The sequence below is a fragment of the Molossus molossus genome, unplaced genomic scaffold (assembly GCF_014108415.1).
Source record: "Molossus molossus isolate mMolMol1 unplaced genomic scaffold, mMolMol1.p scaffold_m16_p_7, whole genome shotgun sequence".
Taxonomy (NCBI): Eukaryota; Metazoa; Chordata; class Mammalia; order Chiroptera; family Molossidae; genus Molossus; species Molossus molossus.
Window position 1 is genome coordinate 87,184,550 of NW_023425401.1, and position 15,172 is coordinate 87,199,721.

The following is a 15,172-nucleotide window of genomic DNA, read 5'->3' on the forward strand; positions in this document are numbered from 1 at the left end:
TTCATCCTAGAAAAAGGCCAAATAGTACATTTCTAAGCCTCATCTATCATCATCTGTCATTTTAAATAAGAATATAATAAACTATAATATTAGATCAGATATTAAATATTAGGCATTAATGTAAGATACATGTTTCTACAAGGATTAAACTATAATCTAAGATCTTTTTGATCAATAATTATAAAAAAACTTACCGTTAGGGGCGTCTCGTCTTTTCTCTGTTAGAAAATAAATTAAAAGAATATTATTAGACATATGTAATACAAACATCAACATAAAAAATTAACTTACCTAAACTCCTTTCTTATCCCTAAGATGATGTACAGGTAAGTGGCTAAAGGAGGTTTCTCTGAGGAACTGACAATTGAGCAGACATCTGAATAAAGTGAGAGAGGGAACAACATATTCAAAGGCCCTAAGAAAGAAATAGCAGGAAGGAACATCATGAAAATGGGACTGGAGTAAGAGAAAGGAAGAGTGGAACAAGTTAGGAGAGCAAGGGACTGGATAATGTAGGGTCCCACAGGCCACGGTTAAGGAATACAGATTGGATTCTACATATAGTATGAAACTCTTATAGGGTTTTGAATATGGCAAGTGACATAATCTGTTTTTAAAAGTTCATTCTGGCTACTATGTAAAAAAAAGATAGTAGGAGGCATAGACTGGCAACAGGGAGACTAGTCAGGAAGTTGTAGTAGTCTAGATGACAGATGATGATGGCTTTAATTAAGGTGATAGCAGCAGAGGACATGTTTTTGAACATGGAGCTAATGCAACTCACTGACAGGATTTGTAAAGGACCATCACGGTAAGCTAGTGTGATGAGGGGGAGCCAATGCCTCTTACTGAGACTGGTAAGACTAGGCGAGGAGAAGAAACAGGTCTGATTGAGATGGGGATTGGGGAACATGAATCAAGTGTTCTATGCTAAGTTTGAAGGCTATTCTGAAACCCAACTAAAGCAGATAAATCTGAAGGTTGGGAAGAGGTCAGCAGTGGAGATAAAACTTTGGGAATCATCAGCATAAAGGCAGTTTCAAAGCTACAGGACTGAGAAAGCACAAAGGTAATGAGAATACCCAGAGACGTCTGAACACTGGGACAAACTAAAAGAATACCAAAAAGGCCCTGGCCAGTTTGCTCAGTGGTTAGAGTGTTGGCTCGATTCTGGTCAAGCGCACATACGTCGGTCAGGGGTTGTGCAGGAGGCAACCAGTCAATGTATCTCTCTGATGTCAGTGTTTCTCCACACCCCCACCTTCCCCACTCTATCTGAAAATAGACAAATATCCTAGGGTGAGGACTAAAAAAAAAATACTGAAAAGCTGTAGCCAATTAGGTAGGAGTAATGCAAAGAGAACTGCTATCAATCCTTTGTATTCATACTCTCACATACTAGGTTTGACACAATTTGGGCTTTAAAAAGTTCAAAAGTAGTTGAAGAATTTTAAACAAATGTAATTTCCAGAGATTTTCTAATATAGAATTCTCCAAAATTATAAGAAATACACATAAATGATAAAATAGATTATAAACAGCCATAAACTAAAATTAAAAATTCTGGCACTGGTAAATATAAATGTATTATTCCATCTGGTGGTGTGAAGTAATTTAGTCCTATCTACACGAATGAATGTCAATCTCCAATTTCCAAGATGATGTTATCTCTGCATCCAGAGAAGAAATACTTCTTAAACTGATGATGACACAGATTTGAAAATATATTGCGATAAATATGAAGTTGAGAGTATAAGTTCTAAAAACAAATTACTTAGATACATGAGACTATCCTGACTTGAGAGGCATTCATGTAAATAAAAAAAAAAAAAAAAAAAAGGTGCGGGAGGGTTTGGTTGAACAAAGAATAGGAGCTAATGCTGTGAGATATCTATCTGCTAGAAACATTAGCAAAATAGTGCTCAATCAAATCAAGAGTCATTTTAGTATTACACCACTAGCCAGACTACTTTTGGGGTATGGTGTTCAAAACTGGACATCATTTTGAAGCTGGACCATTTCTTCAAATCTAGACCATTTGAAGAAAACACAAAGTAGATTCAAAGTACAGTATACTCAGGATGATGAGTCTATACACTACATCATGTGAGAAATAAGAAAATGGAACTCGTTAGTCTCAAGAAGTACATAATAGATGGAACAAAGAACTTCCAATATTAAATGGCTACTAGGAGGAAAATAAAATAGACAAATTCTTTGTTGCTCCAAAAGTTGAACCCCATACATGTAAGTTAAAGAGAGATGAGGTTGGGCCCTGGCCGGTTTGGCTCAGTGGTTAGAGTGTCGGCCTGCGGTCCGGAGAGACCCGGGTTCGGTTCCCACTAAGGGCATGTACCTCGGTTGCAGTTTGTCCCCGGCCCTGGTTGGTCGTGCGGGTGGCAGCCACTCGATGTGTCCCTTTCACGTCGATGTTTCTCTCTTCCTCTCTCTCCCTCCCACTCTATCTGTACAAAAAATGTCCTCAGGTGAGGATGAAAAAAAAAAAAAAAGGAGAGATGAGGTTGGAATTTGAGTTAGTATGAATGATGAATCAGCTGCCTCCCTAATATTATGATCTTTCTCCTTTTGAAACATTATGTCTAAAACCTTAGAAACTACATAAAACAGAATTCTTGCACCAGGTATGACCTATCAATTTTAAAGTCACTACTATATATTTTAAGAAGTATTTTTTACTCTTTTGTATACTGAAAATGTCATATACTTTAACTAAAAGAAGTCCCAGGGAGCCCTATCACTGCAGCATGTCACTGAAATATACACTGAACCACAAATAATTCCATAGCTTTAAATCCTTTCCTAACATGGAATCAAGTGGTAAATGCCTTGGCCCCCAAAAGAAGCAACAAAAATAACAGGCCCCTATTAATTCTCCTATTCACTCATTACAAGTGGGAAATAATAACTGAGGCAACAACCTAGTTCATTTTATTTTCATTTTTCCCTCACCTCCCACTTGGAAACCCATTAAAGGAACAATAAAGATGTATGAACTGGAATATATGCTTTTACATTCCTGTTTTCTGAATCTAGTTTCTACCACTTTTATGGCTTATTTCCTCTTATTGGTAAAGTACAATATTGAATACAGTGATCTTCAAATTGAGGTAACATGTACCCCCGGGTGTATAGAAAGACTTTTCAAAGAGTATAAGGGAATGGCTAGTTTTACAGGAACCTATTTGCTCATCTCAACTCCATGTGTAATTTCTCCTACAACTGATCTGCTTAGGACGATTCTGGAGAGGTTCACTTTTCTTAATTCACCCTTCTACTTTACAATAGAAAGGCTTGGCATACTGTTGTCAAATAGTTCTATACCAATGAATTTAAAGCTCCGTACTGCAATGCATCATTCTATAATTGTTTTATATGTATTAGAGTATTATGCATTAAATGAAGTTCCTCATGGTTTCATTATTAATAACATTAGGGACAGAATAGAGACAAGGCAATGTTCATAGATCTTATTTGCAACTTTGCTTATTTGCTTCAAGACTTGCCTAAGCATTTGTTTACAAAGTATGAACTATTTATAAAAATGTAAGTTACAAACAGTTCCATAAGAATGTAAATTTAAAAGTCAGTATATATGGAATGCAAATAAAAAATGGTTATTAGTGTGAGTTCCTCAGTAAATCTGAAAAAAAAAAATAGTTCTCAATAAAAATATGGTATTATGTAAGGTAAGGATTAGCAACTTTCTTTTTTTTTGGTAAAGGACCAGATAGCAAATATTTTAGGTTTTTTTTTTGGGTGGGGGGTGCCATTTAGTCTTTGTCATAACTATCCAACTGTGTTGTGGCAAAAAGCAGTCATAGACGATATGTAACCCAACAAGCATAGCTATGTTTTAAAAAAATAGGCAGTGGGCCAGATTTGTCTTATAAGCCACAGTTTGCTAGCTCCTGTTTAAAGGAATTTAAAAAATATATGTTTACCAGATTTCCTTTGTCGTCGGCCCAACAAGTCCATAACTGCTTTTCGGAATTTTTTTGCTTCTTCTTCATTGGCAAAATTAAGAGCAACTTGACAAGTCTAAAATATTTTCATCAAAAAGGTAACAAAAAACATGAATTCAGTTTTATATAATAAAAAAGGTGATAACCAACAGAAGTACATTTCTAAAGAAGTAAAGTTAGACTTTACTAGCAGATAAGAACTCATTTTATACCTAAATAATTTAAGAAGGCAAAAAGTAAAAAGGTAAAATAAAAGACTACTACTAGAAAAGTTACCTATCAGAGTAGATACTCAAATATTAAACTGAATTTCTTTAATAAAAAAAACAAAGTAGCAAACTGAATTTGATCCTTCAATAGAACTCTGTACATAATTTAATTAGAAAAAGCAAACACTGGAAAAGTTGGTAAAATGCAGGTCAACTATCTTTATTAGTTTATGTTTTTATTTTACAGCTTAACTAAAGGCATTATTTAAATTATAACCTTAATTCAGGTAAATTATAAAAAATGTGGAAACATACTAACATTTATTATTAATGGCAGTTAATGTACTTTTAAAGATGTGTATATATTTATATTCTATCAAGACAAATATGAAAAATCATTGCTAAAGAAGAAACCACTGTCAGAAAAGCTAAATATACGATCTAATCCAAACCTTTTTTTCACTATAGAAAATTTATGAAATACAAATATAAAAACAAAGAAAATTAAACTCACCTATAATCCATTCACTCAGATAATCCCTGTGAGCATATGGTATAAAAATTCTTCCAACAATTTCCCCAAGTATATGCAATTAATTTTTTAAATTGTTCCTCCCACCCCCATTTACTGTACTTTAGCACTCTTCTAGGTCATAAACTATTCTTTCAGAAAATAAATTGAATAGCAATAGAACATTTAATATTTTAAAGTTACCATGGATTAGTGAACAATGAAGACTTGATTTTTATACATAAGAAAACTAAAGCCCATAGAGGCTGATTTATTTGCCCAAAGTTATACAGAGAGATTAAACTATCTGCCCAAAGACAGAGAGAGGATAAAAATAAATAATAAATCAAACTTTTCTACATAGCAAATTACATGTACAGTCCTCTTTAAAACCTTTTATTTTTGCCCTTAAAATCTTAGCCACTTCTTCCGATTTAACTATATCTGTGAAGATTTTTAAAGCAAAATAATTCTTTTTCTATACAATGTTTACACAAAAAGTTCATAAATGCCTTCCATGGACAAATGCAAAATCAATTACATTAAACAAGGCAATAAAAAATACAACTTACATCTCCAGCAAAGGTATGAAAATATCCTCTAGGACTATTATATACAAAATTATTGTACAGTTCTTGTTCCCACAACAGTTTCCCATCCTAGAAAAAAATAAAAGTTAAAGAGTTACCAAGAAGGTAATTTCTAGGAATAAAACAAAAATGAGTAGTATTAAGGGAATTATTTATATTAACAATATCTTTCACATATAAATATGCAACATATATAATATATAAGTAACATATCATATTATGACCACTGTACACACATTATGACCACTATAAGGGATTCTTCTCAATAGAGTTATATGTGTGTTCCATTTCTAAACAGTGCTTCTCACTGGGGATAAGTACTGAATGGGGCATAAGTAGGTTTACAGTTGTGAATAGGGGAAACAGAGTTTATTTTTGTATTACTAGTTATTGTATTATTTTCCAAACTAACTGTAAACCTATTTTTGCCCCACCGTGTATGTCAAAGGACTTAGGGATTTCTTTCAAACGATTCGTGTGATCCCCCACCTCCCAGAATCACTACCAAAGTAAGCCACTGTTAGTAACAGCAGTATGCCACATCTTCCAGCTGTCTTAGGGTATAAGGATGTGGATGTTAAGAAACACTAATTTACAAAGTGCAGTGCCCTGGCCAGGGAGCTCAGTTGGTTAGAGTGTCATTCAGATATGTCAAGGTTCAGGCTTCAATCCCTGGTCAGGGCACATACAAGAATCAACCAATGAATGCATAAATAAGTGGAACAACAAATCAATGTTTTTCTCTCTCTGTTCTTAAAATCAATCAATAAACAGACAAATAAAAACTAATTCACTAGGCAATATGTGGCTGTGTAAACCCCCTCCCAACCACACAAAGTGCAGTAAATTAAATCTCATGGAAATACTCTGCAACAGACCCAGGTAGTTATCCCATTTTATGAATAAGTAAGCTGAGGCATAGAGAACTAAAACAGTTTGACTACAACTTATCTGACTGTAAGTATCACCCAAGAATTCAAAGTCAACTTTACTTTTTTGTAATTATAATTCCATTATATGCACTGCCCACATACAAATATTAAAGAAGCTTACCTATAGAAAAGGTTTTAAAAGATAAATGGAGACTTCATCTCAGCAAAAAAAAATTACTCTTATAATAACTATAATGGATGAATACCTGACAAAGGGCATCCAATCTAGGATAATGTGGATTTATGTTTTAGAGTGAGGGATACAAAGCTGTAAAATGTGCACATACCTATGTTGAGAAGGAACATAAGGAAAAATGGGTAGCGAATGCATTATTGTCATTATTATTATTACCCGAGGACATGCTTCAACAGAGGAAAGGGAGTGAGGGAGAGGAAGAAAGAGAGAGAGAGAGAGAGAGAGAGAAACATCATTTGGCTGCCTTGCAGATGTGTTCCAACCAAGGATCAAATCCACAACCTGGGTATGTGCACTGACTGGGAATTGAATCAGCAACCTTTAGGTATACAGGATGACACTCAACCAACTGGGCCATGCTGGCCAGGTGCAAATACATTATTATAGATATTGTATAATGCTTTAAACCTGGGCTGAAGTAAATGACAGTACATACCAAACTAAAATATACGTTTGTAATTCCCTGAAAAGACTATATATGCTAGTCTGTAATAGACAGGATGGAATAAAATAGTATCATCAGGAAAGAAGAGAATGTAGGGAAAGCCTAAGACCCAAAGGTATAAAACAAACAAAGGCAGTAGAAAGATAAAATAGGCACTATTCATGTTCTGGCTTAGGACATATTCCCATTTGGTCTCAAAATGTCTAGCCTTCAGTATCTAAAACCAAGCTTTACCTTGTAATATTAATTTAAGTATAATTTAAATATTATATATGGGATAAAGAAATCTATACTAAATTATAATTGAAGTAGAAAACCTAATCACCTACAGTTTAAAGAGGACGCAAAACAAAACTCACCTTGATATCAAATATTCTTAAAAAATAAGATCTCTGTGGATTGTCCTTAACAAGACAAGCAACACCACTGCACTTCTTTGACCACATACAATTCCGATCTGCTGCATATAACTGTACCACTGCTGAAGACATAGTCTGCAACATACAAAATGTACAGCCATTAGGTTTAAAATAACACTCAATTGACTTTAGCCCCTGCTGAGATATTGAATGCAATCTCATGAGACACACAGAACCAGAACCACCCAGTTAAGTTGCTCCTGAATTACTGACCCACAGAAAAAAGGAGGTAACAGTTATTGTTATTTTAAGTCACTACTTTGAAGCAATTTCTTATGCAGTGATAAGTAACTATGCAATAATTATACTAAAAATAATCATTGAAAGCTAACATTTATTGATGCTTAAAATGTGTTAGAAAATGTGCTAAGCACTTTCAAATATAACTCCATTTAATTTTTATTACTATTATATCCTCATTTTATGCTTGAGAAACCCAAGGTTAAAGAGGATAAATAATTTGCCCAATACCACAAACCTAAGTGGCAGAGCTGAAATTCCAATGCAGACAATTTGTGAGCTTAAATCCTATATTCTATTCCCTGTAATAAACTGTTTTCCAATAAAGTGAACATTTAAGCAATTAAGTAGCAGTATTAGTTAAGACTGACTTATAAATATAGCAATTAACCACTTGAGTATAGGTACTAAATCAAACATAAAAGCAAGCTATTCAGTTACTAATTATAGTGCAGTACCCTTTTTTAGATGCATAGGAGAGCGCTAAATTCATTACATGCAATGGACACTTTGCAGCGGTGGGGAACATCAGGCCTGCAGGCCATATAAAGCCTGGGAAATCAATACCAGCTAACATCCCCTGCCTCACCACATTAGCCTGAGCAAATATAGCAGGCAATTTTTAATTTGACAATTTTGTGTGGCCCATGAATGTTATAAATATCCAAATGACCCTTGGCAAAAAAAGGTTCCCCACCCATGCTAGAGCATTCAGGTTTTCCAGTACACCATGTTGTCAGCTCCCTCACAACTGTATCACAAAACAATGAAAACTTTCCTTTAATTCTAAATTATTTTATATCATAATCTAGAATGTAACTATTTGTTCTTAAGTTTCTGTAAGTATGGTACATACCTATAATGGTACAGCACTTACAAATCTACACACACATACTGGCACAGCACTTACAATCCTTTAAAAGCAATAATCATGTTTTCTGACTCAGTAATTTCATTCCTAAACTAGAAATTAAAAAAATAATTTAGAATAGAACCAAAAAATGGGCCTGACCGGGTGGTTCGGTTGGTTGGAGCATAGTCCTGTTCATCAAACGGTTTGGTGTTCAATTCCTGGTCAAGGTACATGTCTAGGTTGTGGGTTCAATCCCTGGTCAGGGTACATTCAAGAAACAACTAATAGATGGTTCTCTCTCACATAGATGTTTTTCTCTCACTCCCCCCCTTCTTCTCTCTCTCAAATCAATAAAAAAACATATCCTCAGGTGAGGATTAAAATAAAAAAATAATAATAAAAATGTGTTTTATTATGAATATAAAAAGACAAAATATGTACATAATATACATTAATCATGTTTTTTTTTTAATAGAAGGACTTTAAATATACCAAAAAAGGAGATGATTAAATAGTTATGGCTCAATTCAATGAATACTGAGCATTGTAATAAAAAATAGACTGCATTAATATTTGGAGATAGTGCTGTTGGGTTACTTAACTATGCCTAGGGAATGGCCTACACACACACACACACGTCTTTTATAATAAGAATAAAATAAAAAATGTAAGATCAGTGTACTGTTGGGGATCAAAATTTCATAAAGACTTGCCCAGATATCAGTGCTCCATGTTATGTTTTTAACTTTTGCACACCAAACGCCTCTTTGAACTTCACAGTCAGTTCATAAACAGGACACAAAGCAGCAGGAAACTGTCCACAAGAGCCATTAAAAATGATAAAGATAGCTTATAAACTAGGATATTGGGCTTAAAAAAGGAGATTGAAGAATGTGGGTATTGCTTTGGCCTGCCCAAAACATACTGTGGTCTTCCATAAGCAGAGCCTCAGCATGGTAGCTCCATAAACTCTCTAACCCTAAGGACCTTAGCACTGAAAACTTCAGAAAAATGAATTTTTCATATAGTATCTAATGGCATAAGAGGAAAGGTTAAATAATTCAAAAATCTGATTAGAAAATTTGTTTTCTAAAGAAAATCCCTATAAATGACAGTTCGTTTAGTATGGTGCCATCGAAATGCATTCATTTCTGCCCTGCCTGTAGTAGTACAGTAGTTAGAGCATCAGTCTACCCACCGAAGGGTCGAGGATTTGATTCGTGGTCCTGGTTGGGGCACATGCAGAGGAAACCAATCCGATGTGTCTCTCGCACACTGATGTTTCTCTCTCTTCTCTCTCTGTCCCCCACTCCCCCTCCCCTCCACTCTATCTAAAAAATCAATGGAAAAAAATATCCTCAGATGAGGGTTTTAAAAAATGCATTCATTTTTTTTTTTTCAAATCCTCACCCAAGGATATTCTTCCATCTATTTTCAGACAGAGTGGGAGAGCGAGATAGATAGAGAAAGACATTGATTATTGCCTCCTGCACGACTGGACCAGGGCTCGGGACCCAACCGCAACCGAGGTAGTACCCTTGACCGGAATCAAACCCACAACTCTTAGGTCCAAAAGCCGATGCACTAACCACTGAGCAAAACCGGCCAGGGCAAAAATGCATTCTTTTCTAAAAAGAAAAGCAATTAAGAGACAAGATACTATTAAAGAGATCTAAAAATCCTCTCATTTTACTTTTTAACCAGAAAACAAGAAGTAACAGCTTGCAAAAGAAAAAAAAAATGTGTTACTAAATAGAGTCTGTACTTTCATTATGGAAATCCACTGCCATAGGACCAAATATATTATAAAACACTGTCTAGATGTATATGTAAACTTAAACTTCCAAAGGTAAAAATCTACATTTAAACACTGAAATAAACTTAAAACAAATTCTTAAAATATTTGCTGAAGAACTAGACTCATGAGACAGTTTTATGATTTTCCAAATACAGATGGAATTATAACCTTATTCTAGAACAATTTATAAAATGCTAATATTAAATATTCAGTAACTGGATTTTCAAAATTTTGCTACAACCTTTTGTTAGTCTATTTTGCTCCTTCTTATCTAAACTGGCAAAGTCTGAAAATTATATACCATAGCACCTTTTAAAGCCTTTTCTGATTCAGAATTACAGTGAACTCAAGAACAGTTTTACACACAAAATTTAAGGTACAAATGCTAGACATAAAAAGTGACTATCCTTAATCTCTAGATTGACAGTGGCTTAATTAAGTTTTTAAAAACATTCCTTCTATTCCTTTAAAGTAATTACAGCTAATCAACTCCATCACTTCTTATCTTTCATAATCAAGAAGGTATTACTTGAAAGACAACCTAAAGACAAGTGCTTAAGAAAGGAAATCTATTTCTTATTAGCTCAATAATGTTAGGGCTGAAATTTGTTAATTAAAAGGAAAAATGTTACCATATCAAACTTTTGTAGAAATAGAGCCTATTTTACACATCCTAATATTATAGTACTGAGTTATTGCAATAACACAATCATCCTCAGAACTTTCATTGTCAAGGGAAGAAATGACATGGATGATGAATTCTGGGACAGGAATCTATCCCACTGTCCTTCGGCAGGCCACTTTTACCTCTCCTGGGTTGACTAGACCAGTTAAAAAGTATTTCCTTGATTCACTAAGTTGAAATTACTGCCTGCTTTTCCTTTATGTATCTAAAGTGCCTTTTTGTGTATCTTGTATAAATCTTGTTACATCACATCTTATTCTAAAATAATTTTCTGTATTAACTTATTACCTATTAAATACACTATTATTCCCTTAAGCACCTAAAATAGTTTTGTAAGCCTATACTTTCATTTCACCTTTGCCCCATGTAAGCAAATATTTATCAAATTAAAAACTGCATTTCTGGCCCTGGCCGGTTTGGCTCAGCAGGTAGAACGTAGGCCTGCGGTCTAGAGAGACCTGGGTTTGGTTCCCGCTAAGGGCTAAGCGTACATACTTCGGTTGCTGTTTGTCCCCGGGCCTGGTTGGTGGTGCAGGTGGCAGCCATCGATGTGTCCCCTTCATGTCGATGTTTCTCTCTCTCTTTCTCTCTCTCTCTCCCTCCCACTTTATCTGAACAAAAAATGGAAAAAAATGTCCTTGGGTAAGGATAAAAACAAAACAAAACAAAAAAACCCCTGCATTTCTGGTTCTGATTATGATAACAAATAAGAGAATGACCCTGATTTTAGGATACACACCCTGAAGTATTGTGTATAGGGGCATCATGTCAGCAACTTACTCTCAAGTGACTCAGAAAAAAAATAAAAATAAAAATGTACATATATATATATATATATATATATAGAGAGAGAGAGAGAGAGAGAGAACCATGGTAAAATGTTATAAAAATTTATCTAATCTAGGTTAAAAATATATAGGAATTCTTTGTACTTTATTTGCAGCTTTTCTGTAAGAATGAAGTTATTTTGAATTAAAAAAATTTTTAGACACAAATGATTCATTAAAACGTAAGACAGTCTCCTATACAGCCATGGCAGTCTTGGGAAGGCAGCTCTCTTAGAGTCATTACTATTTCCACATATATAGCCACTGCCACAATGAACCTGAACTAAGAAAACTGCCATTTCTTCCAATTCCCTCTACACATATACCCACTTTATTAAAAGGAACTCATCCTGAATAAGAAATCACAAACATCCACCACTTCTACAGTTTAAACTCCTTTCATATTTTCCAAATAACCACATTAAATAGCAGGTCAGAGTGAGAATTTGAGAAGTTTCTTGTATTATAGAATCAGCTAATGAGGGAGGAAAGACTGGGAAATACCAAGACTTATAGATCCTTGATTGACAACCAATTGCCTACAAGTACTAAATGGCTTAATCCTGAATACCTGTCTGCAGCAATTACTATTTTAATAATCCACTAAAGACACATCACTGTTAAAGAAAATAATTTTTAAAGATATAATTTCAATGAATATCCAAAATATACTGAATATAGAAATAAAAACCAGTTGACTTAATCTATAAAGTCTTTTCCATGATTACAAGGGCCTAGATTAATGGTTAAAACACTCCAGGTTTTGTGTGTATGTCTGTGCGTGTGTGTTCCCAGATTTCTCAAATCCATTCTGGGAACATTCATCCTAAGTGTTATCATTATATAAAAGCTAACCTTTCAATATGTTCCTAGTTACTCTGATGAAGTATTTACATAAAGTGTCCCATTATTATCCTGAATATGAAGTTTTGATATGAGATGTTATAAAAGGGATTATAACAGTAAAATTTTAAAAAATGGTTGAACTCTTATATTTAATTATGCAGTGATCTCAAGGAGCAATTTCCCAAACAAAGTATAACACCTCAGTTACATAACAACCTAAAAAACAAACCAGCAATTTAAAATATAGAAACAAAACTCCTGAGTGGTGAGTACCACTGAAAATTATCCAGGAAAAGAAAACACAAACAATTCACTTTAGAAAGGAAGAATATGTTTTCATCTGTTAATTTCCACAATGAGAAATAACCAAAAAAAAACAAAGGAAGGAGAAAAAAGGTAGAGATTAAAAAAAAGAAGACATCAAAAACAGAAGATGCCAGCCCTGGCCGGTTTGGCTCAGCGGTTAGAGCGTCGACCTGCCGTCCTGAGAGACCCGGGTTCGGTTTCCGCTAAGGGCGCGTACCTCGGTTGCAGTTTGTCCCCGGCCCTGGTCGGTCGTGTGGGTGGCAGCCACTCGATGTGTTCCTTTCACATCGATGTTCCTCTCTCTCCCTCCCACTCTGCCTGAACAAAAAAATGGGAAAATGTCCTCGGGTGAGGATAAAAAAAAACAAAACAAAACAGAAGATGCCATAAAAAATAGTTTACTTTTTATACGCAAAGCTGGAGGATTGGAAGAAGAGGAGGACAAAAGCTTTAATTAACAGAACACCAACAGTGAGGGGAAATGGAGCTAGATTAAAAAAAAAAAAAAAAAAGCTGCCATCTTAGGAAATAGGCATGTCAATAGTCTTTAAAATGAAGGTGAGATGGGAATGAATGAAAGTGGGGTCGAACACAAAAATTCATTAGACACAGTCCTCATGAAACATTTTCTAATGGACAGACAGACATTAATAACTATTACTAATGCTGTAGTCGAAAAATCCAACATTCAAGGAAAATGTAAAACTTTCCTAGTGTGGGAAGGCTTCCCTAAAGTGACTGTACCTGAAGGATGAAAAGGGATGAAGTCTGGTGAGCAAAGGGAAGAGAAGATAACATTCTAGGTAGATACATCAATAAAGATGCAACCATTAGGAATTTGGGGAGCTGTGTCAAGTAGAGGATAACAAACGAGAGTAGTGGCATGGAATAAAGTTACAGACCTAAAGTTACATCAAACATGGCTCAAGTCTGTGGTTTAGAGAGAGAAACAACCATATACAGTTTGGAAACCTTGTTTGGAGATGTGGGACAGTGGTATATCACTCCCATAATGATCCTTAATGACTCTGAGTAACCAAGTTCTCGTATACCAGAATATTGACCCTGGGTATGTCCAGATGACTTGTTTTAACCAACAGGATGGCAGGAAATACAACAGAAGCTTGAAAAGTACTTGACACATTATGGCTTGCCTTCTTGGAAGCACTGACCTCAAACCTGGAGTAGAAGACCACATGGAGAGCAGGGCCCCAGTCATCCTACCTATCCTTGTTGAGCCCAGTTCCCATTAGACATGCCAGCTGAATGCTTCTGCATGAGTGGACCTAGGTGACAGAAACAGACTAACCATCCAGCCAATTCACAGAACTGAGAAAAAGAAACTGAAATTCCTTAAGTCACTAAGTTTTGAGGTGCTTTGTTTGTAACAAAGATGAACAGATATAAAGGATTATTTAAATATACAAAAAACAATGAACTATAATACATGGTTCTAGCTACTTCCTCCATTCCATTTACATTGGACATATGTTTAAAATTACCAGTCAATTATCAAAACTTTTAGAACTCATATAAGTTTTAGAACACATTATCATTACCAGAACACTTTCTTTTTTGGAACTATTTTTAAAATCATTTAATATCTAAAAGCCTTACAAAAAGGTATGTGCTGGGCAACAGAGCAGGCTCTATCACTAAACCACACATAGCCACACATCAATCTCATATGGCGTCTGTGATATAAATTCAGACATTTAGAAAATTGTAAATTATGTGGCACAGACCTGCAAACAATCAAATTTATAGATACTAAAACTACAAATGATATTCTTAATTTTTTACTTGCAGGACAATCATATGCAGATAAAGGTGATTGGGTCTTGTTTGTAAGCAGATAGGGTAGCACAGATGTATGGCTTGGCTCTTTTCTGCCTCTCCCTTCCCAGTAGCTCAAGTGAACCTACTTAAAAGATTTTCTTCTCTTCTTTTGTCTCTTTTTCCCTTTTGTCTGCCCCTCTCTTGCAAAATCAGCTGAAATTTGATAAAAACTGACATTTGGGTTTTAATTTTCAGGGTATGAAGATAGGAAAGAGCTCCCCTAGGATTCCCACCTCAGTTCACCCAAGTTTAACACTACCAGCTGAGACCCAAGCCCTGATAATACACACACACACACACACACACACACACACACACACACACACACAGTCTCCTCTCACCTGCCTGTAAAAATAACAGTTTGGAATAAGAGTGTGGAAAAGTAGGTATTATGGTCACTGATAGGATTTGGGTATTCCTGAATCCTAGAGCCAAATACCATCTGACACCATTTCACCATATATTGATCAAGCATGTAATCCAATCTCCTCAC

General features: G+C 35.0%; 1 protein-coding gene across 3 annotated transcripts in view; it reads right to left on the bottom strand.

Moving 5' to 3' along the window:
• The window catches only part of WASL (WASP like actin nucleation promoting factor), an 82,544-nt gene that overhangs the window by 36,865 nt on the left and 30,507 nt on the right, over window positions 1-15,172 (bottom strand). For all 3 annotated transcript variants that reach the window (XM_036246617.1, XM_036246619.1, XM_036246618.1), the window contains exons 2-5: window positions 7,226-7,360; window positions 5,276-5,362; window positions 3,963-4,059; window positions 195-218 (exon numbers count right to left, since the gene is read on the bottom strand). In XM_036246617.1, coding sequence (XP_036102510.1) covers window positions 195-218; window positions 3,963-4,059; window positions 5,276-5,362; window positions 7,226-7,360 — 343 coding nt within the window. The remainder of the gene's footprint in view (window positions 1-194; window positions 219-3,962; window positions 4,060-5,275; window positions 5,363-7,225; window positions 7,361-15,172) is intronic.